General features: G+C 40.8%; 1 protein-coding gene across 1 annotated transcript; it reads left to right on the top strand.

Moving 5' to 3' along the window:
- The first annotated feature begins 1,846 nt into the window (after nucleotides 1-1,846).
- Egm (acyl-CoA dehydrogenase family member enigma) lies at nucleotides 1,847-27,342 on the top strand. The gene is made up of 10 exons (XM_074108240.1): nucleotides 1,847-2,415; nucleotides 3,049-3,272; nucleotides 3,696-3,857; nucleotides 5,095-5,238; nucleotides 8,207-8,357; nucleotides 15,282-15,433; nucleotides 16,679-16,794; nucleotides 22,680-22,837; nucleotides 24,782-24,853; nucleotides 26,526-27,342. The coding sequence occupies exons 1-10, from the start codon at nucleotides 1,982-1,984 to the stop codon at nucleotides 26,737-26,739; spliced, it is 1,827 nt and encodes a 608-aa protein (XP_073964341.1). The 5' UTR covers nucleotides 1,847-1,981; the 3' UTR covers nucleotides 26,740-27,342.
- Nucleotides 27,343-27,927: the final 585 nt, after the last annotated feature.

A 27,927-nucleotide genomic window follows, 5' to 3' on the forward strand; every position in this document is an offset into this window, starting at 1 on the left:
CCGAACAAAACGGGGACTATACAACACTGTGGCATGCTCGATATTTTTATGGTACGGTTTTAAGGTGTATTAATATGATTTTAATCTAAACTTTGTTTTCACGCCCGTAATAACAGACTTTGAAAGCCATACTTAAAAACCTCACGCAACAGTGCGCCATCTAGTGAGACAAAAAACGATAGCCCTCATTCTCTTTATATTCTGTCGCCATGACAGATCATTGACCAAAGAGTATTTAGTACTTATAGAAGTCATGATATATTTATTAGTAACAAAATAACAATTTAACAAGAGCTATATTTCCAAAAAAATAATGAAATGAATATACGATATTAGCGCATTTAAGATACTCAAAAAACGGTCAAGAGCGTGTCGGACACGCCCGAAATAGGGTTCCGTAGCCATTACATAGTTTAGGTATATTTTATACCTTAGGCTGCTATTTACTCTTAAACTACTAATAATTGTCAAGCAAACTTAACCGTTATAGTTTTCAAATTTTTCCACCGGTTTAGATTTTAGAGGGGGGGGCGGGAATTTGCACTTTAAAGTTGAATATTTCGCAAACAAATCACTGAATCGAAAAATCGTCGTAGCAAATCCCTAATGGTTTTAAAAGACCTATCCAACGATACCCCACAATATAGGGTTGGATGAGAAAAAAAAATCACCCCCACTTTTCGTCTATGAGGTACACTAAAAAAAATTTTTTTTTGAATTTTTTATAGTACCATTTTTTCGGCATAATTTACATATATCCGTGCAAAATTACAGCTTTCTAACATTGATAGTCCCTGAGCAAAGCCGCGGACGGACAGACTGACAGACATGGCAACATGGCGAAACTATAAGGGTTCCGTTTTTGATATTGTGGCTCCGGAACCCTAAAAAACTGTTTACGGTTTTGTCCTAGTGCTGCACTCTGGCGGGAGGAAATTTCAGTAATATTGTAATATATTTTGGTTGAGATTGTCAACGGCTTTTTTCATATATATGTAATTTAATTATAGCGTACAGTCAACTACAAAGATATCGATACGGCCATAGTTACTGAAATATGTATACACACGACCGTAATATTAAGCCATTAAGTCCTGTAACAATTAATATTTTTGTTACTTTAGCCATACCTATCAATCTTTTGGTAGTCGACTGTACATTTTTATTTTTTATTTATTTAAGCCATAAATTGTATGTATTAGGTACATGCTGATGTTATGCAATACAGATAGTATGAATACAATTTTACTCAGTGGGTGTACCTAAATTTGATAAATATACAACATCTCTAACATCTGGTAGCATGGTGTACGGTCGTGTTGCTCTGAAGATGAGCTCTGTTTGAGTTCGAAACGCGTCAGTGTAGTGTGATGGTTATAGATGGATTTGTGTAATTTTTCTGTGTTCTTATATAGTGTGGAGGTGGAGGAACTGCATGAACATGCATTTTTCTTAGCTATCATAGGGGCACGGGTGAGCAAAAAATTTGTTTAGTTCATTTAAAAATATACAAATTTGTACGTTTATATAACTTTATTATTAGACTAGCTTTTACCTACCCGCGACTCTGTCTGCGGAAAATTCGCTTTTCGCTACCCCACAGAAACTATGCCATCTTCCGGCATAAAAAAAAACTATCTATCTCACATTATCTTCATACCAAATTTCATTTAAATTAGTTCGGCAGGCTTAGTGTGAAGAGGTGACAGACAGACAGACATACGTCCACATTTATAAATAATATAAAAAAAATAAAGCCAGTGATGGCTGAATGGCAAAAACCTCTAATGCTTGTAAAAAAAAAATAGAACGTCAAATAGTCAAAATTGACAATTGACATTGACAACATAACCTCAAATGGCACTGATTCGCTAATAATACAACATAATAATCTTATTTATTACACTTAGTTGTATTCGTTACTCAAAAACTTTTATCCGTTCTCAATAAGATACTTAAAAGTGTATTACACTGTACAACGATGAATATAGCTCGGACTGTCAGCACAATTCGCAACAAAAATGTCGGCAATACAATCTACAGAAAATTCAGATTTAGCGCTTCAAATCTTGATTCAACGCAAGCATCACAGCCGAAAGTACAAGACGAGAAGTTTGACTTTGAAGACTTGAAAGTTCTAGAACGCCCAGAACACCGGAAGGCAGCTATTCAACCGTTTATGAAGAATGTTTTCGTTTCGATTTTCGACCGAGAATTGCTGGCTTATCCAGAAGTTTTGCATAAAGAGGAGAGTGAGGAGTTGGACAAGAGAGTCTCACGTCTTGAAAGCGTGTTTGGGAACCCAGAAAAGACTGAAGAAGAAAGGAAAGATGCTTTAAAACAGAATCAAATTTTCGCAGCGCCTGTGGGTCTGACTCTTGGTGGATTAGCTATGAATTATACTGAAAGTATAAGGTATGGGTTCCTTTATTATTATTATATATATAAACCAGATTTTACTTGCGGCTTTGCACATAATGCATTAAATCTAGCAGTTGATTTGAAATACTGAGATTTTACTGAATTCCAATGGTATTTTCTTAAACACACATCATGGTCTTCATTTATATGGCATGAAAGACACCCATATAAAAATTAACTCAACGAGGCGAGCGTGGGGCCGGTGAAGCTTCAAGACTGAACATATTTTTTTAACTAACACTTATAATATAAATAATTAACGATATAAGTAAATATTTTATTTTGAATTGGTAGTTACCGTTATGAAAAACAATATTATGAGTTCAAATATTTTCTTAATAATGCCATTATTAATAAGAAAATTATGATATTTATCTGTTATGAAGGAAAAATTTCTGAAAAACAACATTATAAGTTGAGATGTTCTGAGTAATGACATTTTATGAGTAAAAAAAATATGAACATTGTCTGTTATAAGTTCCGATGTTAGTAATAAAAATTTATGGACAAGAAAAGTATGAGAAAATAAAATAATGAAGTGATTATTATGAACACAAATCGGTAGTAAATTAAAAAATAGGAATAAGTATTTTATGAGTCAATATGGACCCAAAATCCTCTTTTCAGATATCTAGAAACAATATCTTCAGACCTCGCTCTGGCACAGAAGATAAGCGACCACTGGGTAGCATTAGAAGCCTTGAAAGCCGGTCTACGGTCAGACCAGTTCCGTCAAATATTGGATGATCTGATTGGAGGAGAGCATACCATCTCGCTGTGTGTGAAAGAGAAGCTGGCCGAAAGAATAACGCAGGCTGATTTCAGGACTATTGCGGAGTTGGACGGTCAAGGTATAATTTTATTTGCATCTGGAAATACACAGTGTCAGATTAGCCATGTAGCAAGAGTAGTAAATACTAGGTAACCCACGCACCAACACTTTCTGATTGTAAGAAATATCAATTTAGATAGAAGAATGAAAATATTTTTCAAATCAATGTAAGTACAATACTGCCACCACAAAACCAGCACTAAACGGCCGCCAAAGAAAGAGATACGAGATGGTGCAGTATTAAATTGTCGCTAAGATATTGAACTGCCTTAAAAACTTTTTTTTTTCCTCCGATATTTTAAGGAGGCTTTAGTTCACCAAATGTGACTATATCAGCCTCATGGAGAGCCTCAGATACATATACCACACTACAGACAGATATTACACTCTCCCTTGCACCATGAATCATTGAAGCAGCTGTTCTATTTTTCCAATATCCAGAAAGTATGGCGTGTCTCCGGCGAGAAAGTGTGCAGTGCCACCTCCGGTTACTTCTTAGTACTGGGCAGCGTGGAGGCAGGCCGTCTCCGGGCTTTCTTGGTGCATCCTAATGCACACGGAGTACAAGCTACGGGGGAGTATGTGTCCTTCCACAAGACACCTGGTGAGTTACAATACTGTACAATCACCTGCATTATCATCATCATCATCATCATCCCAGCCTATATACGTCCCACTGCAGGCACAGGCCTCCCCTCAGAATGAGAGCACCTGCATTATACATTAGCAAATTTAATTTAATTAAGGTGACCTGGGGCTATTGTAGCTGGGAGGATATTGTATCTGAGCCGTCTGATGGCGTCCTTACGACGCCATGTTCGTCATGTTCATGTGTGTTGTGTGAAGTAAAGACAGTCTTCGGGCGAACACAACGTAAAATGGCCGAGAAGAACATGGCGTAATAAGGACGAAGTCAAACGGCTCATATACAACAGCATATAGGTCACCTTATTTATTTTTTAGTGAATATACAACTAAATATTCCATGAATATTTCAAGCATCTACTCATACTTGTTGCCATTATTAATATCGAGCAAAAAACGGCAAAAAAATCACGTTTTTTGTATGGGAGCCCCCCTTAAATTCTGTTTTTAGTATTTGTTGTTATAGCGGCAACATAAATACGTAATCTGTGAAAATTTCAACTGTCTAGTTCATGAGATACAGCCTGGTGACAGACCGACAGACAGACAGACGGACAGACAGACAGATAGACAGACGGACGGACAGCGGAGTCTTAGTAACAGGGTCCCGTTTTTACCCTTTGGGTACGGAACCCTAAAAACCTGCCAAGAGCGGGTTCTGTGGTTGTTATGAAAAAATCAAGTAATGTTTTTCTAAGGACTTTGTATTTTGTATTTACTACTGCCTTCCTATCGCAAATAGATCACTGAATCGAAAAAACTCCAATGATCTTAAAAGACCTATCCAACTATACACCACAATATAGGATTAGATCAGAAAAAAAATCACCCCACTTAACGTCTTTGGGAAATAAAGTAAAAAAAATATTTTTCTAAATTTTTTAACGTTGTGTCGGCATTGTTTTTTTTATTCAACTGGATGGCAAACAAGCAAGTGGGTCTCCTGATGGTAAACACCAGGGGTATTGCAGATGCGTTGCCAACCTAGAGGCCTAAGATGGGATACCTCAAGTGCCAGTAATTTCACCGGCTGCTAAATAAATGTGTCTGAGCAAAATTACAGCTCTCTAACACTCATAGTCTCTAAGCAAAGCCGCGGACTTACAAACAGACAGACACGGCGAAACTATAAGGGTTCTATTTTTGCTATTTTGTCTATGGAACCCTAAAAAAAACTATTAATCCTTTATCTACAGTAACACCTCTAGAAGAAGTAACGGAGGTGGCCCTAGCACACATCCTGGGTGCATCGCGGTTGCATACGGCGACGCTTTGCCGATGCAGCTTGCAGCGCGCCATGCTAGCCGCGACCGACTATATAAGGGACCGGGTGTTCAACGGTATGTCATGCATTAGGTACTCTTATTTCGTCGGGTCACTAAGTACCAAATATGTACCTACTAACAACAAAGCTCGTATCTCAGTATGAAATTACTAACTAGATACGACTTTTTGAAGAGCAGTGACAGAAATTTTTGTAAGCCTAGCTTGACATCCCGGCGATTTGTTACCGGCGGAGCCGGCAGACGTTGTCCTGCCCGAAAAAACACTACATTAATTAGTTTTTGGTAAAAAAACATTTTTAATACAAGCTTTTTTTTACTGACTGTAGTTTTTGTTGATTGTACTTGTATTGTCACCCAAACTACATTAGCATACCAAATTTCAAGTCGATGCCATTAACCGTTGAAGAGTTCCGTTCTGCGGAGACGATCCTGGCCGGACTACCAGGATGTCACTACCAGATTATTGTATTGGCACGCAAGTTACATAAGTATACCAAATTTCAAGTGAATCCAACTATTGGAAGTTGGTCGAATTTAACTTGCAAGATTTGATGACAGGCAACCCAGACAGACAATGGGACCGGTGAAATTAAATGAAAGCTTGTAATATTATGATAGTGATAACATACAAACAACAGCGCCATCTAGCGGGTCCAATTGCGTTTCCAAACCATCAAACAATGTTGTTTTGCCATGTCAATTATTTTAATTGAATATTTTTCTAGGCAAATATATGACATCTTTAGGAAAAAGAGGGAACTATCCTTTTTCTAGTAGTTGCAACAGCTCTCTATAGAAATCCGAAGTTTACATGTCATTAATTTGACGTAAACAAATTAAGTCCATAAAGGTGCAGTATTTATTTGATACAAAACTTCACTTAATAAATACGATGATTGATGGACGGTCGCACGTGTTCGAAAATCGTCGTGAACAGCCAATGAGGGCTATCGCGTATGAATTTGCCGCTAGAGGCGCTAGTGTAGCGTGAGGTCTTCGAAATGTCAAATCTCATTGTTTTTGGGTGAGCTACGCGGGTTTATTTATAATTAGAATCATTTTGTGAACATTTTTCATTAGGTACCTGAAATTAATTATGGCAATTATGCATTACGGGGCAATGAGTGTCTGTGTTTTGAGACAGTTTTATCTTCGGAAACTTTTGTCCTCCCTTTTTTTCCGAACAAAACGGGACTACGCAACACTGTGGTTGCTCGATATTTTTATGGTACGGTTTTGAATGTGTATTAAATATGATTTTAATCTAAACTTTGTTCTCACGCCCGTAATAACAGACTTTGAAAGCCACACTTAAAAACCTCACGCAACAGTGGCGCCATCTAGTAACAAAAAAAACGATAGCCCTCATTGTCTTTTTCCGAAGACTGATTCAGTGATCGTACTTTTTCTAGCACTTTTGGTGCGATGACGTCAATTGACACACGACAGCGACCTAGGGTTGTCGACGTGTATAATATGGTTGACGTTTAAAATTATGTAAAACCTGACAAGTTCCTATTTAGCACTCGGTAGTATCCTGTCACAGTCAGCATTTTCCGCACTTATAAAAAAAAACTTGATAACGACAGCAGAGGCTCCCTGCGACAGTTCCACCGAGTTATAAATAGGAACTTGTCATGCTTTAATATTACAATACAATAATTCTTTATTGCACACCAACACAGTAATATTATGTTGTCATTGAAACACATTTTTTTTTACTTAATCAGTTATTACAATTGTGTATAACATTATACTGTAACCCAGTTCTCCATTGTGTTTAATCAGTTAATAATTATTGCTTATTGTCACACACAAAATTAACGCAACTGTTCTTAGCACTTGACGGGACGTCAGTGAATAAACAAAATGACTTCTATATTTTTGGACTGCCATTTATACCTACGCATTATACTGTCTATGCTAATATACGAGTATAGTTATTATATCAATTCCTAATCATAAATAATAGTGTTTTATGCAATAGTTGTATAACAGGGTTCAAAAAAGGTGAGTAGCGTGAGTTACGATGTGAGCTTTAGCGAACATCGTAAGAAAGAGACGCCACGAGCTTTTTTTGACTTACTTACAACGTTGCATACAATACTTTTTCTTCGACTGGGTACTTATTAATTAAATACAGAATAAGAGAAAAAGTAAACTTTAGTAAAAAGTATGGCAACCGCAAAGAGAAGGTAAACAAGAATAAACAAGTGAGAAACATGAACATTTCAAAATTTGTATAAGTTAAATTTTGTTTTGATTAACGTTACTTGCCTGTGACGAAGTAAAAATACGCATTACTTAAATGTTGGCAGGCTATGGATTAGTATGTTCAGAAAGTTATTATTCTGTATAAAAACCTTATAAAATATGTAAATGGCACCTTAGCCTGTCCGAACGTACTTATTAAGAAAAAAGTAGTAAGTCGTTGCAGCAGGGCTACTACGAAACTCGAGACTCGAAGTTCGTGACGTGCGGTCCCTCTGACACTTATACTATTTAATACGAGAGCGAGAGGACGGTACGAAACGAAATTCAATTTTCGAACTTCGGAGTAGGCCCTCAGTATCGTTTAGCAACATTACGATACAGTGCTGTTATGGGAATAGACAATAATTCAATGTAGACTTTTCCAGAATCTTGTTATGTAGGCTGTTATATACTGTTCCTGATTATGTAAATCACAGATTACAGTATAGGAGTAGAAAAAAGTATAACCTGAGATAAGGATTTATTGCAACTGTGTTACATTTTCTTATAGTAAATTACCCCTTCATGTCATTATCATTATGCATATTGGGTTGGGCTTTGCATGTTCTAAGAATATTTTCTGTATTTCCGATTTGTTTAATACGCTATTTTATTTTGATTTTTGCTTTTATTTGATTCTTGGTTCAAACAATTTAATATTGGGCACCACTGACAACCCTAGCACTGCACCGAAAATGCTAGAGAAAGTACGATCACATCCTTATCGCCGGGTACTTGTACTAAGGACTAATAAAGATCCGTCTTACAGGCAAGCCATTATCCGATCTGCCCACTCTTCGGTCCACTGTTGGGTCCACGCTGCTGGACATATACGCTTCAGAGAGCGCCGAGTACTTCACAGCTGGACTGCTGGACGGGTATTTGAATCCTGATGCTGAAATTGAGACCGCTATGTGCAGGTATTTAACTTCCATTATATATTACTAGCCTTAACCCGCGGCTTCGCCCGCATTAGAAATAGCTTGATGCCGTCTTAGCTGTTGTAAATGAGGGCTATCGTTTTTTGTCTCACCAGATGGCGCCACTGTTGCGTGAGGTTTTTAAGTATGGCTTTCAAAGTCTGTTATTACGGGCGTGAAAACAAAGTTTAGATTAAAATCATATTTAATACACCTTAAAACCGTACCATAAAAATATCGAGCATGCCACAGTGTTGCATAGTCCCCGTTTTGTTCGGAAAAAAGGGAGGACAAAGGTTTCCGAAAGACAAAACTGTCTCAAAACACAGACATTCATTGCCCCGGAAAGCATATTTGCCATAATTAATTTCAGATATTGCAAATTATTCACATAATTATTCTAATTATAAATAAACCCGCGTAGCTCACCCAAAAACTATGAGATTCGACATTTCGGAGACCTCACGCTACACTAGCGCCTCTAGCGGCGAATTCATACGCGATACAACGACATCCGTTTATATGTTATGCCAATCCAATTTATCGATAATGTCTGGAAGAGCTTCTGGTCCAACCTTCTTCTGTCACTTAAGCGCAAACTCGTCGACATGTGTATTCTTCCCATTTTAACCTACGGCGCACAGACTTGGTCATTGACTGAAGCTCAAAAGGGGAAACAATAATGTACAACTCGGAATGTACGCGCAATAATGTACGACGTTATAATCCAAAGCATTATTGCTTCCGATTATCATGCCGTACATTATCATGGTCGCGCATTATCAGGGCGTACAAAATATTGCGCGCGCTGTAATGTACGACGTGATAATCTGAATCCAATCGATTCGAATGAATAGACACTTTTCGCCGCGGATCGAGCGAGCGCAGCGAGCGAGATCGATATAGTCGGAGCAGATCCGACCCGGCCGGTTTGGTTGAAGAGTACTTACTATTATATATTCTGTGGTTGAAGGGCGAGGGCGTGCAAGCGAGCTGCAGCCTTCGTTAGGTATTTTTTTTATTTCAGTAATATTTAGGGAATAATTTGGTGGAGCGATGCGAAGGAAACGCTAGGTCAACGACACAACTGATTTATTTATCTACCTTACAACGTAACAATATTAAATATACCCTCATAGTATACCACACCTCCCCCCTTATACAGAACTTTCTCAGAAATACTAAATAAAGTAAATTAAATAAAAAAAAAGGTTATTAACAACAAAACAATACGTTACATTTCCTAAATGTTTCGGAGCATTAGGTACATAGCTTATTTACTTAATTATTTAGTCATAAACTTTACTATTCTTAGTGTAAGTAGTTACATTATTAAGAAATAAATGTTATAGTAGGTTGGTAACGAGCTTAAGATAAAGCATTACGAATATTAATATTTTGTATCGATGGACCGGTATATAGTACAATTAGTTTTTATACTTATAATTGCCCCTATTGATAACGCAGCTGCGAACTGGACGATTTTTTACTAATAATTCGGGCTCAGGCTCTGCTACGGGGCTGTTGGTGGATTTAGCGATCAAGTCAGAGGTATTTTGAACTGCTTTAGGCGCTTTTGGAGTTGAAGTACCTAAAGGGGGTTCAGTGAGATCATGATATTCCTCTGAATCATCGTCCAACCGTTGATCGAGATCGGAATTATCAGCCTCCGGCCGGTCTACTCGCGCCAGCGAGTAACGGTTTCCCGGTGTTTTCATCGGCAGCAGCTGGTCTATGTGGCGCTTCCACTCGTGACCGTCCTGCAGCCGTACCTTATAGGTCAGCGGGGCGTCTCTTCCAGTGACGGTACCCTCGGCCCACTTGCCTGTTGTCGCGCGATAGTCCCGCGCCAGCACGAAGTCCCCGGGCTGCGCGTGCCGCTCGGCGCCGGGCCGGCGACAGCCCGCGCGCTCTTGCGCCGCGCCCACGCGATCCGCGCGTTCCGCGCCCGGCAACACCGCGTCCAGCCGGCCGCGCAACCGTCGTCCTATCATAGCTTCCGCGGGCGGCACTCCGGTTGTGCAGTGTTCAGTGTTTCGATACTGAAACAGGAACCTGCAAACGGCTGTGTCCACGTCCACTCCGTCGTGTACCGCCTTTTTCATTGCACGCTTTACGGACTTGACCGCGTTCTCGGCTGCACCGTTCCCGGCCGCTCGATAAGGGCTCGTTATTGTGTGTACGATACGATTTTTACGCATGTACATAGCAAACTCGGTCGATCCGAATGGTGGCCCGCCGTCACTCACCACCTGCGTGGGAAGGCCGAACCGGGCGAACAGCTCCCTTAGCTTGAGCACCGTCGCTCCGGCGGTCGTGCTTACCATTTTTTGTACCTCGATCCATTTACTATGTGCATCGACGGTTACTAAATAATGTTTTCCCTGGAACTCACCGAAGTCGACATGCAGCCGCTGCCATGGGCGCGCCGGGAAGGCCCACGGATGCAGCTGCGCGCGCGGCGGCGCGTCGCGCTGCTGGCGGCACGCGGCGCACGCGCGGCATAACGCTTCAATCTCGGCGTCCAACTGCGGCCAATATACGTACCCGCGCGCTAAATTCTTCATTTTCACCACTCCCAAGTGGCCCTCGTGCAGTTCTTGCAGTACCTGCTGCCGCAACTGATTCGGTATGATCACCCGATGGTTGTATAGAATGCAGCCCCCGTCTATAAATAACTGCTCCCGCCTGTGCAGATAAGGTTTCTCCTGTTCGACTGATAAATTGCCCGGCCAACCGTCCCGAATATATTTATAAATATTTTTCAACACGGTATCCCTCTGCGTCCCGGCTGCCACGTCTCTAGCGCTGATAGGAAATGACTCCTCGACGTAATTAACATACGTCACCGATCCCGCCGCCCTGTCCGTACGGCCGCACGGCAACGGCAGCCGCGACAGCGCATCCACGTTACTATTATCGATTGATCTAACAAATTCGACATCGAAATCATAAGCCGCCAATCTTATCGCGTATCTTTGCAACCTACTGGCTGCGGTTTGTGGCAACCCGTTTTTCGGACCAAATATAAAAGTTAAAGGCTTGTGATCAGTCTTAATAATAAAGCGTCGACCGTACAGGTACTGGTGGTGCTTATTAACTCCAGTAATAATTGCTAACGCCTCTTTGTCCAGCTGACTGTAGGCGCGCTCGGCCGCGGTGAGCGCGCGCGACGCGAAGCAGATGGGGCGCTCGGTGCCGTCGGCCAGCCGGTGCGACAGCACGCTGCCGAGGCCGTACGAGCTGCTGTCCACGGCGAGCACTAACGGGAGTGCAGGGTCATAGTGCACTAATACCCTTTTACTTGCTACGATACGTTTTACGTTTTCAAATGCTTTCACGCAATCATCACACCAAGCCCAAGCAGTGTCTTTACGTAATAATCGATGCAACGGATATAAAATCGAACTTAAATTGGGTATGAATTTGGCATAATAATTGATAAGTCCAAGAAATGAACGCAGCTGCGTTACGTCGCTCGGGGCCGGTGCGTCTACAATGGCTTTAACCTTATCAGGATCAGGGTGTAACCCTTGTTTGTCTATAATGAAACCGACGTAAGTAATACTATCTCGCATAAATTGACACTTTTCTAGTTTAATTCTTAACCCGACGTCGCGTAACCTCGCAAATAAAGATTCTAAATTAGCGACATGTTCGCTACGATCGCGACCGGTTACCGCGATGTCGTCCAAAAACACGGTCACTCCGCGCAGGCCCCTCAAAGTCTCCTCCATGAACTTTTGGAACTTCTCGGGAATGCTGCTCAACCCGAACGGGGTGCGCCGATATACAAACGTGCCAATGTGCGTGGTGATAGCAGTACAAGCTTGCGAATCCTCCTCTAGCAACAACTGCTGATACGCGTTAGTGAGGTCTATTTTGCTATACTGCTCACCACCACTTAACGCTGCAAACAACTCCTCGATCCGCGGCAGCGGGTACGGTTCCCGGGTCAATTTGGGTTTACTGTTATTTTGTAATCTCCGCAAATGCGAATATCTCCCGACTTTTTAATAACAGGTACAATAGGTGTACCAAAATCCGAGTAGTCTACTTTATAAATGGTACCCTCTGCCGCGAGCCGCTCGAGTTCGCGTTCAACCGGTTTACGCAGCGCGAGCGGCAGTGACCGCGCCTTAATGAATACAGGATCGTTGTTTGATAATTTTAATGACATTTTCTTAGTACACGTGCCTAAACCTGGGGCGAACACGGTCGGAAATTTATGTCGCAAGTCCTCTATTAGGTTACTTTCTGTCAAATGTAATAAATAGTTGGTTATATTAACTTTATCGACGTTTAAATGTCTCAACCAAGATCTACCTAATAAAGGAGGGCCCCCGTTTTTAATTACAAATAGTTTAAGACCCAGCGCAGTGTGTTCGCCCAAGGTAGCCTGGACAACAATGTAGCCAGCAGGCTTAATCATTGTACCTGTGTACGAACGTAAACAAACATCGTTTACGTGTAGCGATACATTCTTAAAATATTGTAGGTAACTATCGTAACTAATCGTGGATAGCTTACTTCCTGTGTCCAATTCAAACATCAACTTAACACCATTAATAAATAAATTTACTACATACGGTCTGTCGTCCTTGCCGCACACCTTGAGGTTATAAAACTCGCACTCGGATTCTTCACCACTGTCTAAATAATTGTGCCCGCGATACGCTCCTTTATCGCCCGAAGATCGCGAGTCGCCCTTTTTGCACATCACTTTTAAATGGCCCTTTTGGCCACATCGAGGAGTCATTTTTCTAAAGCGGCAGCCATCCGCTCGATGAGGTCGACCGCAACGCCAGCAAGCGCGGCCCGCGCCTGCGCCCGCGCCCGCGGTCCGCGCCGCCGCCGCCGCCGCCGGGCTCGCGTCGGCTGCGCGCCTCCACCCGGTGCAGAGCCTCGCCCGCGGCGAGCCCCGTGCCCCCGTGCCCCCGCGGCGCCCGCGCCCGCCGAGCCGCCAGAGCCGCTCGCCTGCGCGTGCCGCTCCGCTGCCTCCAATGATAACGCCAACTCGACCGCCTTGGCGTACGTCAAATGCGTTTCGGCGAACAATCGAGATCTCATGTCGTCGCTCATGATGCCAGAAACGAATTGGTCACGCAAATTTTCTTCTAAATTGGTTTTAAAGTTGCACGTACTGGCTAAATGTTTGAGAGCTTGTAGATAATCGGTTATTGGTTCGCCGGGTTTTTGACGACGTTGGCGGTAGATGTGTCGTTCCGCGATCTCGGAACGTTGCGGCTCGAGATGGTCGCTGACTATTTTGACTAATTCGTCAAATTTTTTTGCCTCCGGGTCGCTCGGTGCGCACAAATCACACATTAAACTATAAGTTGCATCCCCTACTAATGTCACTAAGGTAGCCACTTTCAACTCTTCTTTTATTTCATTAAGGGCGATGAACTGTTTAACGCGCCTTATATAACTCGACCACTTTTTGCTCGATAAGTCGAATTGTTCAATTTTTCCAATCGGCATTTTTGTTTACACACTATCACGCACGCGATAAAGTAAAATTTGAGTTCAGAACTCGTCGCCAGTAATATTTAGGGAATAATTTGGTGGAGCGATGCGAAGGAAACGCTAGGTCAACGACACAACTGATTTATTTATCTACCTTACAACGTAACAATATTAAATATACCCTCATAGTATACCACAATTTCAATCACGGAAATCTTAAGGTATGATAATCAGAAGACATAATGCTTCGGATTATCACGTCGTACATTATTGGTTCCCTGCTAGTTCGGTACGGGGTGATAATGCACGGCATGATAATTCGTGAACATAAGCACGGATTATCATGCCGTGCATTATTAAGCGTGCATTAACTAGTCGCACATTAACTACACCCCTCAAAAGTCCAGGCTCAAGGTTTGCCAACGAGCAATGGAGCGCAGTATTTTGGGTGTTCGAAGAACTGATCGATTCAGAAACACGATTCTGCGCTCCAAAACTCGTATCACAGATGTGGGTGTCAAGACCGCAAGCTGAAGTGGGACTGGGCCGGACATGTCTGTCGCGTGCACCCGGACCGATGGCACGGATCGTAACCGAATGGATTGAGGGATGGACATAGGAGCAGAGGCAGACCCAAGAGGAGATGGCGGACGACCTGAGCGCTTTTCAGCTCGATTGGCAGGTGCATGCCCAGGACAGGGAAGAGTGGCGGAGAAAAGGGAGGCTTTGCCCAGCAGTGGGACATAATACAGGCTACATAAAAAAAAAAAAATATGGAAAGTGTAAACAAACCGATTTCATCAAATTCTTGTATAAACAGCCATTGGATCGAATCAATAACATATTTATCTATAAGTAGGTAATTCGTGTCTTTTAACTAGACGTTTAATCACTTTTTTCACCAAAATTCACTTGATTTCAATGTTTAATTTTCATCTGAAAAATCTTCGTCAAAATCTGACGTTATTTCTTGCATGAAACTCGTCTATAATCTACAGCAGATACTAGCGACTAGAGACTAGACTAGAGACTAGCGTCGAAATGGTAGAAAACTTAATCTTTTTTATAAAATCGATTAATACTCGATTGAATAAGCGATTATTATTTATTTACCTTAAAATTAAAAAATAGCTACTGCTTTTATAATTGAATAAACAGTCTTTGGAATTAAATCGAGTATTGTAAATAATAAAATAGACAAAAATACTTTGATCTATTCAACTAATAAATTAATCGATTTACTGAACAGATTAATTATTTTGCAATAGGTTGTCATAAATTGGATTGAAATACAATATAGCATATTATATGATGACATGTTAGATGTTAGAAATTAGAGGAACTGCATATTCTATGAATGAAAAATTCGATTAAAAGTTTATCGATAAAACTAGGAGCACCCTCAGGAAGATCCAGTTTCCTCCGGCTAGTACAATCGTTTTTTATTCTTTCCAGAAACTTCATAGCATTCCACGGACAGAATAAAATGCTGAATCTCCTCGCTATCCCGCCTTTGGAGCATCAAAAAGAGTTCAGCCAATACTTCGATGACTTAAGGCATCTCACACTTAGAGGGGAGAACCAAGATGGCGTCAACATGTACATCGGTACGTCTTATACAGAATGTAACATTTAGATCGGTCAGTATGGGAAAGTCTGAAACTATAAAACATTGAAAGATCTGTTCTTAAGCCGAGTTTAGACTTGCAAGAAAAATCGTGCAAGTTGCATTACATTGCGGCGCTCGATTGACCACTTCAAACTCGTTGGCTTTTCGGCCTTGCAATGTAATGCAACTTGCACGTTTTTTCTTGCAAGTCTACACTCGGCTTTAGGAACCATGCCATTGATTTTAGTAACAGGAAAAATTGCATTCGTACATTAAAAAAACTTATGCTCAGCTCGGGCATCGTTCCCGGACGTTTTGAAATATATGGGATTCATCCGTTCAATGCTGTGTTTCCACCAGAGATGTGCGAGGATGTCTGAGGAATATGTTATTCATTAACCAATAAGAACGCTTCATTTACCTCGCCTCGCTCCGATCAGCTGTTTCCACCAGAGCGGTGCCACAGTATAACAAGTTTCCCTACAGTAGGCCGACGCCTTTGAAGTTGAGCGATACCGCAGCCTGTATAGGTATTTACGCAAGTAAGGAAGGGTTGTCACAAATTTAAAACTTGGAAGGTAGATGTCTTTTACGAATCGGTACATATTGGTATTGCGAAATTATTTAAAACAAAATTAATTAGGGGTGGCATACTTACTAGGGTTAAGAAGTATCAAAATTATAAAATTTTTGAAATATAAAACTTTTTTTTCTACAAAATATACTTTCATAGATTAGTAACTGACAAATACTTTCGGTTTCTAGACTTAACGGACTTAAAGTTCCTGTTATTGAATTTAATTACATGAAAAAAAAATAAATAAATATATGAAATCTTGGTTCCTTATTTATGCGAGATGATGATTTGCACGCACTCACAGTACATGTCGTATCCACCATAATAATTTTTATTATAAATTAATATGATAAAAAAAGCGATAGCCCTAGAAGACTTGTCCCAAGCTACTAAGAACGGCGAAGTATGCAGCTGGGGCTCCTCCCACCCGCGTCTCACCCCTCACGCCCGCACGATTGCTCTGTCTAGACGTCTCCGTCGGATTACTGTAGGGAAACTTGTTATACTGTGGCGGTGCTGTGCGAGTATAGGTAAATAAAACGTTTCTATTGTTTCATGAAAAACATATTCCTCACAACAGACCCTCGCACATCTCTGGTGGAAACACAGCCTTAACTTATAGCCCACGAATTAATGTACTATTAAATCAACCCTGTTTATTTCCAGCTTTGAACGGAATACACCACGCCGGCAAAATAATGTCGCAAGAAATAAAGCAGATCAGAAATCCACTGTTTCATCCCGGCTTCATTATAAAGAAAGTTATTGCTAACAGGCATCAGGTCAGTATTTAATTGGCAATAGTTTTAATTGTTGATCTGATCAGGAATGATGAAACAGCGATAAAGACGGTCATACTAAATAATTTTTTCACTTCTCGTTCTCGTAAAGTCGGTGTATGCTGGATCTAGGGTTACACTCTTTCCCAGCCCGGATAACACCGACATGGAAATACCGACCCTGTTTTTCGTGTACACGCCCATAGAAGCTCCTGTCAGTTTGTATGGGCGGAGACACAAAAAACAGGGCCGGTATTTCCATGTCGGTGTTATCCGGGCCGGGAAACAGTGTCACCCGATCTAGGCGACATAAATAAAATTACTTTTTATGCTCTAGTGCAGGGTTTCTCAAAGTGGGGTACGCGAACCCTAGGGGTTCGCTATTCGACGGTAGGGGGTTCGTGACAAGGTTTACGTGATGGTGGCTGCAAGACTACGGCAAGATGATTAAGATTGGTTTTTGGAGTTTTTTTGTATTTTTTATTTCAACTTCAAATTTGTTACTTATTTGTTTATTATTTGTTGTTATTTGTTTCAGTTTGTATTTTCGTTGGCAAGATGATTCTTACCTATATTTGTTCCCTTTTATTGAAATAAATAATATACATTATATATGATGATGATTGAAATAAAATAAACTTAGTTTCTCCAACAGCCAATTTTATTACTATATTTGGGGTGGGGGGGGCGGAGGTAGGGGTTCGCTGTCGTCTAGAAACAGCGATAAAGACGGTCATACTAAATATTTTTTTCACTTCTCGTTCTCGTAAAGTCGGTGTATGCTGGATCTAGGCGCTTGCAGAAGCTTTTGCTGACTGTATCAAGTTGATCTGGATATAATTCGCACTGAATGAGGGCTATCGTTTTTTGTTTTACTAGATGGCGCCACTGTTGCGTGAGGTTTTTAAGTGTGGCTTTCAAAGTCTGTTATTACGGGCGTGAAAACAAAGTTTCGATTAAAATCATATTTAATACACCTTAAAACCGTACCATAAAAATATCGAGCAACCACAGTCTTGCGTTACCGTTTTGTTCGGAAAAAACGGAGGACAAAAGTTTTCGAAAGACAAAACTGTCTCAAAACACCGACATTCATTGCCCCTTATCGCATAATTGCCATTACTAATTTCAGGTAATGCAAAATATTCACATAATTATTCTAATTATAAATAAACCCGCGTAGCTCACCCAAAAACTATGAGATTTGACATTTCGGAGACCTCACGCTACACTAGCGCCTCTAGCGGCGAATTCATACGCGATAGCCCTCATTCAACACACACTAAAGTTGTCACGTGATGGTGTCCGGGGAAGTTGTTTTAGTAAAGAAGAAGGCAGGAACAGGGCAGACAGTAATATTTATTTAAGATAATAATAAAAGGGCACGTTTCCGTGCATTTATATAATTCAATGGCACTGAAGTCCAGCAGTATTACAATCTAATGAAATTAAGAAACTTCACAAATGCACTGTACAATACGGTATTTGACAACTCCTGAATTTGCCATCATCATCATCCCAGCCTATATACGTCCCACTGCTGGGCACAGGCCTCCTCTCAGAACAAGAGGGCTTGGGCCATAGTTCCCACGCGGGCCCAGTGCGGATTGGGAACTTCACACGCACCATTAAATTGCTTCGCAGGTTTGTGCAGGTTTCCTCACGATGTTTTCCTTCACCGCAAAGCTCGTGGTAAATTTCAAATGTAATTCCGCACATGAATTTCGAAAAACTCAGAGGTGCGAGTCGGGGTTTGAACCCACGACCCTCTGTTTGAGAGGCGATAGGTCAAACCACTAGGCCACCACGGCTTTTTGACAGTGTTTAGCGAAGAGAAAACTGAAATCGGTTGAAAATTGGATTTATAGTGATTTTTTGAAAAATCTATATACCTGTCTCTTTCTCAAACGCTTTTCTCTATGCAGCAAGTATGGCGGTACTGGCGTGTGACGTCACATGCCAGTATGTCTTTCTCTGTCTTATCTTGAATTTCAAACTTTCACAACTTTGTTATTTGTAAAGGTAGCTTAAAAATTGTTTCTCTATTCGACAACAGGCATTGTGAAGTTTTAATTTATAAAACATATACAAAATAGTCAAATACCGTATTATTTGAAACTGGATAACTTCTGAATAAGGATAAATCCTTCCTTCGTATAGGAGTAATAAATTATAAACTAGTTATGGAGTTTAGGAGATTTATAGGATCTAGGATAAAAGGCAGGTATCTGTTCAGCTCGGAGGCTCTGAATAGAATGCTACTTGACGTAAATCGAACAGGTGTGGAATTAGAAAAGTAAATCCTACTAATATTATAAATGCGAAAGTTTGTGAGTGAGTGAGTGAGTATGTTTGTTACTCTTTCACGCTGAAACGGCTGGACGGATTTGGATGAAATTTGGTATGTAGATAGCTGAACATCTGGAATAAAACATAGGCTACTTTTTATCCCGATATTCCCACGGGATAGGGATAAAATCTCGAAATATCAACCGCTGGGCTTAGAGTCATGAAATTTGATAAGTAGGTAGCTGGACGTTTGAAATAACACATAGGCTACTTTTTATCCCACGGGATAGGGATAAAATGTTGAACTAATAACCGCTGGGCTTAGAGCCCTGAAATTTGGTATGTAGATAGCTGAACATCTGGAATAAAACATAGGCTACTTTTTATCCCGATATTCCCACGGGATAGGAATAAAATCTCGAAATAACGAAATAACAACCGCTGGGTTTATAGTCATGAAATCTGGTAAGTAGGTAGCTGGACTTCTGGAATAACACATAAGTAGTCTACTTTCTATCCCGATATTCCCACGGGATAAAATGTTGAAATTTCAAACGCTGGGTTTAGTCTTGAAATTTTGGTCAGTTGTTCGTGAGGAAACCTGCACAACCCTGCAAAGGTATTCAATGGTATGTGTGAAGTTCCCATCCCGCATTGGGCCCGCGTGGGAACTACGGTCCAACCAAGCCCTCTAATTCTGAGAGGACGCCTGTGCCCAACAGTGCCCAGCAGGACTAGGATAGGCTGGGATGATGATGATGATGATGTTCTTAACACAAAACTCTCAATTTCAATCACAAATCTAGAAAAAAATATATACATACGTATATGAAGAACATAATAGGATTTAATAGGAAGGAAATTTGAGAGAGAGAGAGATATTTATTTACAAAAATCTATAAGTAATTTGAAGCAATAATCCTACTTCCTACTTATCCTTACTATTATAAAGGGGAAAGTGAGTTTGTTTGTTTGTTTGTTTACGCTTTCACGCCGTAACTACTGCACCGATTCCTATGAAACTTTGCATACGTCATATTAGAGGTCCAGAATAAATAATAGGATATTTTTTATCCCGAAAAAAATTGCCATTCCCAAGGGATGACCAAAAGTTTGTTTTTGTATTCTAACCGCGGAGCTGACTGAGCTGACTTAATAATGTGTTAAAAAGCATGCTTGCTTGCTTGCTGCACCATTTCTTGCATAATCACATGCTTGCTTACACGCTTGCTTGCATGATTTAATGCATGCTTGCTTGCATGCTTGCTTGCATGCTTGAATGCAGGCTTGAATGCATGCTTACTACTAGAACTATTTCTTGCAAAATTTCATGCTTGCTTGCATGCTTGAATGCATGCTCGAATGCATGCTTGCTTGCACTATTCCTTGCATAATTACATGCTTGCTTACATGCCTTCTTGCATGCCTGCTTGCATATTTGTTTGCCTGCTTGCATGTTTGTTTTCTTGCATGCTTGCATGCTTGCTTGCATGCTTGCTTGCATGCTTGCTTGCATGCTTGCTTGCATGCTTGCTTGCAGCAGAGCTTGCAACATTCCTTGCATAATTACATGCTTACTTACATGCTCACTTTCATGCTTGATTGCATGCTTGCTTGCATGCTTGCTTGCATGCTTGCTTGCATGCTTGCTTGCATGCTTGCTTGCATGCTTGCTTGCATGTTTGCTTGCATGCTTGCTTGCATGATTTCTTGCATGCTTGCTTGCATGCTTGCTTGCATGCTTGAATGCATGTTTGCTTGCATGCTCGAATGCATGCTTACTACTAGCACTATTTCTTGCAAAATTACATGCTTGCTTGCATGCTTGAATGCAGCTTTGAATGCATGCTTGCTTGCATGCTTGCTTGCATGCTTGCTTGCATGCTTGCTTGCATGCTTGCTTGCATGCTTGCTTGCATGCTTGCTTGCATGCATGCTTGCTTGCATGCTTGCTTGCATGCTTGCTTGCATGCTTGAATGCCTGTTTGCTTGCATGCTCGAATGCATGCTTACTACTAGCACTATTTCTTGCAAAATTACATGCTTGCTTGCATGCTTGAATGCAGCTTTGAATGCATGCTTGCTTGCATGCTCGAATTCATGCTTGCTTGCACTATTCCTTGCATAATATAATTACATGCTTCCTTGCATGCTTGCTTGCATGCTTGCTTGCATGCTTGCTTGCACGCTTGCTTGCATGCTTTAATGCATGTTTGCTTGCATGCTCGAATGCATGCTTGCTTGCACTATTCTTACATACTGCATGCTTGCTTGCATGCTAGAATGCAGCTTTGAATGCATGCTTGCTTGCATGCTCGAATGCATGCTTGCTTGCACTATTCCTTGCATAATTACATGCTTCCTTACATGCTCACTTGCATGCTTGCTTGCATGCTAGAATGCAACTTTGAATGCATGTTTGCTTGCATGCTCGAATGCATGATTGCTTGCACTATTCCTTGCATAATTACATGCTTGCTTGCATGCTTGCTTGCATGCTTGCTTGCATGCTTGCTTGCATGCTTGCTTGCATGCTTGCTTACATGCTCACTTGCATGCTTGCTGGCTTGCTTGCTTGATTGCTTGCTTCTTTGAAATGTTAATGGTTAACGCGAGCGAAGCCGCGGGTAAAAGCTAGTTTGTATATAAATGTTATTTTTTCGAATATGTGCTAAACCAGACAGTACAAAGAGTTAGGAAGAAACGAGCTGTATGACACCTCGTTACAATAGTACATTGTGTCTTAAGGGCGGTAAATAAGGAATTACGAACGAGAGGCTATTAGAAGCCTGAAGTCGAAGACTGAGGGCTTTAATGAGTCGATGTTCGTAATTCTAGTACCGCCCGTGCGACGTACAATGTTTTTCATCACATTTGCGAGTAAAATTTTATATTTGTAAAAGAAAAAATATAATTCTTCCAATATTGGCGATACCTTAGGCTGTGCTCTTGGCAGCGCCGCCCTCTCCCTCCCGCAGCATGCGCCGCAACGTGCGTGTGCATGTATGTGGTCCTGCAGCAGAGCGCGCAGCAGCAGCAGTACGGGCATTGACTCATTTACCGACCTTGGGCTTCATGACAAGAAAATTTGTACGCGCAATGACTCATTTACCGACCACGGGTTTCATGACAAGCACATTAAGGTCGAGGGTTTAATTTGGGGGGTTGCAACCAAGGTAGCCTGCATGTTACGACACTGTTTACGAGCAAGTGTGATGAAATAGTTATTTATGTGGCTGGTGCATAATGAGAGGCATTAAAGTACGAGTGTGGTTTTATGAAACGAGGCGAAGGCGAGTTTCATAATAAGATCACACGAGTGTTTTAATGTCTAATTATGTATAGCCGCATACATAACTTTATCTACATGCATATCATAAGTTTTCTACAATATGTACAGATATGCATTGTTAAAAAAAGTATTACCGATACTTTAATGTAAACATTAAGATGCACTGTACTTTAATGTGAACATTAAGATGCACCCGCAGATACCAGGTTTCTTAATAAAGGCCATTTGATAGTCGTTTCTGAACATATAATAGGGAAGTTATGATATGCATGTAGATAAAGTAATATTTTCTTTTTTTTTTTTTAAGGAAAAAGACGACCCCAAACTGACTCTCTACCTGGCAGAACACCTGCACCCGTCGCTCCGTCCCGCCGCCGAGCAGCTCGAGTACTGCGTTCTGCGCATGCGGTTCGCCTGCGAGACCATTATGGCGCGGCACGGGAACAAAGTGGGGGAGGCTTTCACGTGAGTAGTCGCGGATGTGCGTCGTAGGTTGCGGACGTCGGTTGCGGATGTAGATAGTTCATGGCAGACGTGCGTTGTTGGTTGCGGACATTGGTTGTCGGTCGCGGACGTCGGTTTCGGATGTAGATGTGGGTCGCGGACACCTTTTATCAGTCAATGTTTATGGAGTTATAATGACAGTCAGCAATAGACATCTGTGACAGATTGCAAGCAAGTAAAGTAACAGATAAAAGCCTGCCCAGCGATGGCTCTACCTGGCAGAACATCTGCACCCGTCGCTCCGTCCCGCCGCCGAGCAGCTCGAGTACTGCGTTCTGCGCATGCGGTTCGCCTGCGAGACCATTATGACCATTATTTCACGTGAGTAGTCGCGGATGAGCGTCGTAGGTTGCGGACGTCGGTTGCGGATGTAGATAGTTCATGGCAGACGTGCGTTGTTAGTTGTGGATGTTGGTTGTAAGTCGCGGACGTCGGTTTCGGATGTAGATTGTGGGTCGCGGATGCGTTTTGTCAGTCGCGAACGTGGATGGTCAGTCGCAGATGGTAATTTCGGACGTATAATTGTAGCGCATTTAATATAATAAAAATTATAAAACCAATTATTTCGGGTAACATGGCTCATACAATAAATACCTTACAGACTAACATACTAAAAGATAGATAAGACTAGTGTTTACCCGCGGGTTCGCACACTTAAATCAGTAGATCCAGCAGCTGAATCGAAATTTCGGGATTTATAAAAAAACACTTGGGAATGCCCGGAAATTAAATCGTGGTTTTTCATTGGCGTTACATTAAAAACAATCATGTCAATTTTCATGACTCTGAGTCCAGCGGTTGTTGTTTCGAGATTTTATCCCTATCCCGTGGGAATATTGGGATAAAAAGTAGCCTATGTGTTATTCCAGACGTGCAGCTACCTACATACCAAATTTCATGACTAAGCCCAGCGGTTGTTGTTTCGAGATTTTATCCCTATCCGTGGGAATATTGGGATAAAAAGTATCCTATGTTTTAATCCAGGTTATAAACTAACTTTTTGCCAAATTTCATCCAAATCCGTCCAGCCGTTTCAGCGTAAAGAAGTAACAAACATACTCACAAACTCGCTCACTCACTCACTCACAAACTTTCAGATTTATAATATTAGTAGGATAGGATTATCGCTTGCGTCGGTCGCGGATGCTGGAGAACGTTGATTGTTAAGGCAGAACGTTGGATTACTAACAGCCATTACTAATTTGCTTCTGTGTTTTTTTCAAAAACCATGCCCGATTTTAATGATATTCTTTTGCATTACACTCGTTTTAAAGACCCACTTTTGATTTTACTTAATGATATAGTACAAAGTTACAAAAATATGTAATTTTGGTCTTAACACACGACTGAATTATTTTAAAATTTAGGTCGTGTATACATATTTTAGCGCAGCGTAGGACGTCCACCAACGAGATGGAAGGATGAGTTGTCTAATGTTGTCTGATAGAACACTTCTTAATATATAACTTATATAAGATAATGTGTCTACTCCAATAATTATTCGTGATAGACTTTTATATTCTTTAAAAACGAATTAATGTTTATAAATGGTTTTTAAAGAAAATAAAAGTCTAACGAATAATTATAGGAGTAGACACATAAACTTATATATTAAGAAGTGTTCTATCAGACAACATTTTTAATTTTCATTCAATTTTTATGGAATAATCGAGAAAAACTAACAAAAATGCAAGTTGCCAGCTCGTCAACTATAAACGCTCTTAAAGCCGCGGGTTTACAGTGCAGACCGCTGCCAACCGAAGCAACTGGAGGTCTGTGGGGGAGGCCTATGTCCAACAGTGGACGTCCTACGGCTGATATGATGATGATGATACATATTTTTGTAACTGTGGCCGTAACTATATATTTGCAGTTGACTGTACATGTGTTGTATTTTTGTTCTAGTGAGCTAAATAGATTAGCGGAGGCTGGGTCTGAGATACTTGCCATGACAGCTGTGCTGGCCAGAGCATCAAGGTAATATAAATAAATAAATAAATATCATGGGACACTTGACACCAATTGACCAAGTCCCAAACTAAATGGATACTAGGCACCGGATAAACATACTTATATAGATAAATACATACTTAAATACATATTAAACATCCCAGACCCGAGAACAAACATTCGTATTATTCATACAAATATCTGCCCCGGCCGGAATCGTATATCCGGTCGTCTAAACTCAATGACGTCTTTTGATCAAAGACCTTATTATTTAGTGAAATAAACCGAGAGAACTCACGTCCGAGTTTAGCTCGACAAGTGGTTAGAGAACCTGACTACGAAGCTTGAGGTTCCGGGTTCGATTCTCGGCCGGGGCAGATATTTGTATGAAAAATACGAATGTTTGTTCTCGGATCTTGGAATATGTATTTAAGTATGTATTTATCTATATAAGTATGTTTATCCGTTGCCTAGTATCCATAGTACAAGCATTGCTCAGTTTGCAACGCGGACGTATTTCGAACTCAACCAGAGCTCATCTTCAGAGCAATAGCCGGTCACCGTACTATCAAATGTTAGACTAATGGTTTTTAAAGTGTGAACGTGGAAGAGCTGCGTGGAATCATATTTGTTGCATAGACATTGGATAAGCAAAGTTGTTTACAGTTCATTGACTTAGACCTCAAAGTAGTGCTTGGCTCAAAATAGTAGATTATTGTCGTGGCCTGGAAGTAGGCAATTGCTGGCTGAGTATGAGTATTAAACGGACAAGCTTGCGAGTCCGTTTAAGTAATACGAAGCCAGCAATTGCTATTCCAGCCGAGACTAATATAAAGCCTTTCTCAAAAATGATGAATAATTCTGAAATAGAATAAACTTTTTCTCAAAATATATTATAAAATTTAATTTTATTCCAATATTTTTGTTAGGCTTTCCCGCCTTTTTTCATTAAAAATAAACTGCAGGTGTATTTTTCCACCGAAAACACCACAAGCTATTTCAGACCCAATAGAAAAAGTCCGGAGTTCCAACAAAATACCTGGTACCGGCCATTAGACTTGGCTGTATACGACTTGTGCCAACATTTCCATGGCCTTTTTAACTTTAAAAAAAAATGTGACTGATTGCAGGCGCGCTAATTCATCATTGTCGAGCTAGCGCGCCTGCAATCTTTTTAACTTTTTAATTTTTCGCTGACCATAAACTATGCGCTTCACCTTCTGATATGTAAAGAATACCTAATGTCAACTTTCACGGACATTTTTGAGATAAATTATTTAACCCTTAATAAGGCCCCATTTTTTGGAGCATACCACCACAGAATCAAAAGCAGCTATCAAATACATACCTGACAAAGAATATTTTGAAAGCTAGTAATATTTGGCCGTTGGGGCCGAAAAGTTCTCGAGTGGAGGCCGCGGATCGGCAAGCGCAGGACGTCCACCAACGAGATGGACGGACGACCTGGTTAAAGCCGCGGGTTCACAGTGGACGCAGGGCTCTTCCAACCGAAGTTACTGGAGGTCTATGGGGGAGGCCTATGTCCAACAGTGGACGTCCTACGGCTGAGATGATGATGATGATGATGAATATTTTCAATAATTACAATGAATATTGTAACATATTACTAAAACAATAAGGTTGACTTTCCAAATCACACCACAGTCAGTTATTAAAATACATCCTGTATTTCCCACAGATCGTACTGTATAGGCGTCAGGAATGCTGAATTGGAGATGAAACTCGCCGCATGCTTCGTCGAGCAGTCCAAGGATAGAGTGAGAAAGCTAATCAAGGAGCTGGACGACGGCGAATTCGTAAACCTGGATCATTTCCGACTGCAGTTCGGTAAAAGAGTGTTGGAAACCAAGTCTACTGTCGTTGAGAAAGCTACCACTAGGGTTTTTTGGTAGTTTTAGTGAAATATGAAGGTTGTACAGTACACCGTGTTTTTTCTTGATTTCCGTTAACTTCGACAGTCGGCTTGGTTCAGTGATAGAAACTACCTGGTACCTAATTAACTTTATCTACACCCATATAGTAAATCCTCAATTATGCGTTCAAAAACCATAGGTAATGGTATGACCAGCATTACGACATTGGATTCTATTATGAACACGGCTGTATCGTAATGGTCATAACGATACAGAAATCTGTATCGTAATGAGATTTCATACATCATTACAGCACGGGGGGGGGGGGGCGCGACCACGTGCAGCAGCAGGTCGTCGCGCGCGCAGCTCGTGGGGCAGACATACCTACCTAGTTCTCGTTAATGCAGGTCATTCTCAATGGTTCGCGGAACACATGATAGAGGATTTAATATATGGATATAGATAAAATATTGGATGCAGCTGTGCGTAACTCGGCTACGCCTCGTTTCATAAACCCACACTCGTGTTTTAAGGACCCCTATTACGATACAGTTGCATAAAATACTATTTCGGTACTGGAAAATTTGTCCCATTGTATAAGAGCCATTCATTAAAAAATCTTTACGATAAAGTTGAAAAAAATATATATTTATGCCATACATTATAAAATTCACAAACTTGACGAGTGACATAAAAAAAACACTTTGTTACGGAAATTAAAGTGTTTTTGCTCTTGTACTGCACATAATTATAAAGAAAGAAAGAAGACATTTATTCACTAATACGGAAGACACACAAATACAATAAAATTTACACATGTACACACAAATAAACTAAAAAAAATTACATGAAAATAGTATCATACTTAATAAACGATTTTGTGTGTCCCCGCAAAAGCGGAACGGTCGCTGACTCAGCATTATGCTGGGTCGTTAAACGCCAGCAGCGCTGATTATCTGTCTTAAGGGGCTGTTTCACCATCCATTGATTAGTGTTAACTGACGGTCAAACGTGATGCCGTCTCTGTTTGTTTTGTTCGAATAGACGGAGACGGCATCACATTTGACCGTCAGTTAACACTAATCAATGTATGGTGAAACAGCCCCTGAGTTCATGTTTCGATGTATTTGATCACCCTGGCCGCTCTGAAACATCTGATGTCGACTGTACATTACCGTAATGTCTTTGAAGAAGCGAAATATTTGTAGCCCCTACCAATACCGGTTA

This window comes from Choristoneura fumiferana, chromosome 26, assembly GCF_025370935.1.
Source record: "Choristoneura fumiferana chromosome 26, NRCan_CFum_1, whole genome shotgun sequence".
NCBI lineage: Eukaryota > Metazoa > Arthropoda > Insecta > Lepidoptera > Tortricidae > Choristoneura > Choristoneura fumiferana.

Excerpts from the sequence above, each read along its gene's own strand:
- Egm (XM_074108240.1), top strand. The coding sequence starts at position 1,982 with ATGAATATAGCTCGGACTGTCAGCACAATTCGCAACAAAAATGTCGGC. Across the intron at positions 8,358-15,281 it reads ATTGAGACCGCTATGTGCAG|AAACTTCATAGCATTCCACG; the intron begins GTATTTAACTTC and ends TATTCTTTCCAG. Across the intron at positions 15,434-16,678 it reads TGGCGTCAACATGTACATCG|CTTTGAACGGAATACACCAC; the intron begins GTACGTCTTATA and ends GTTTATTTCCAG.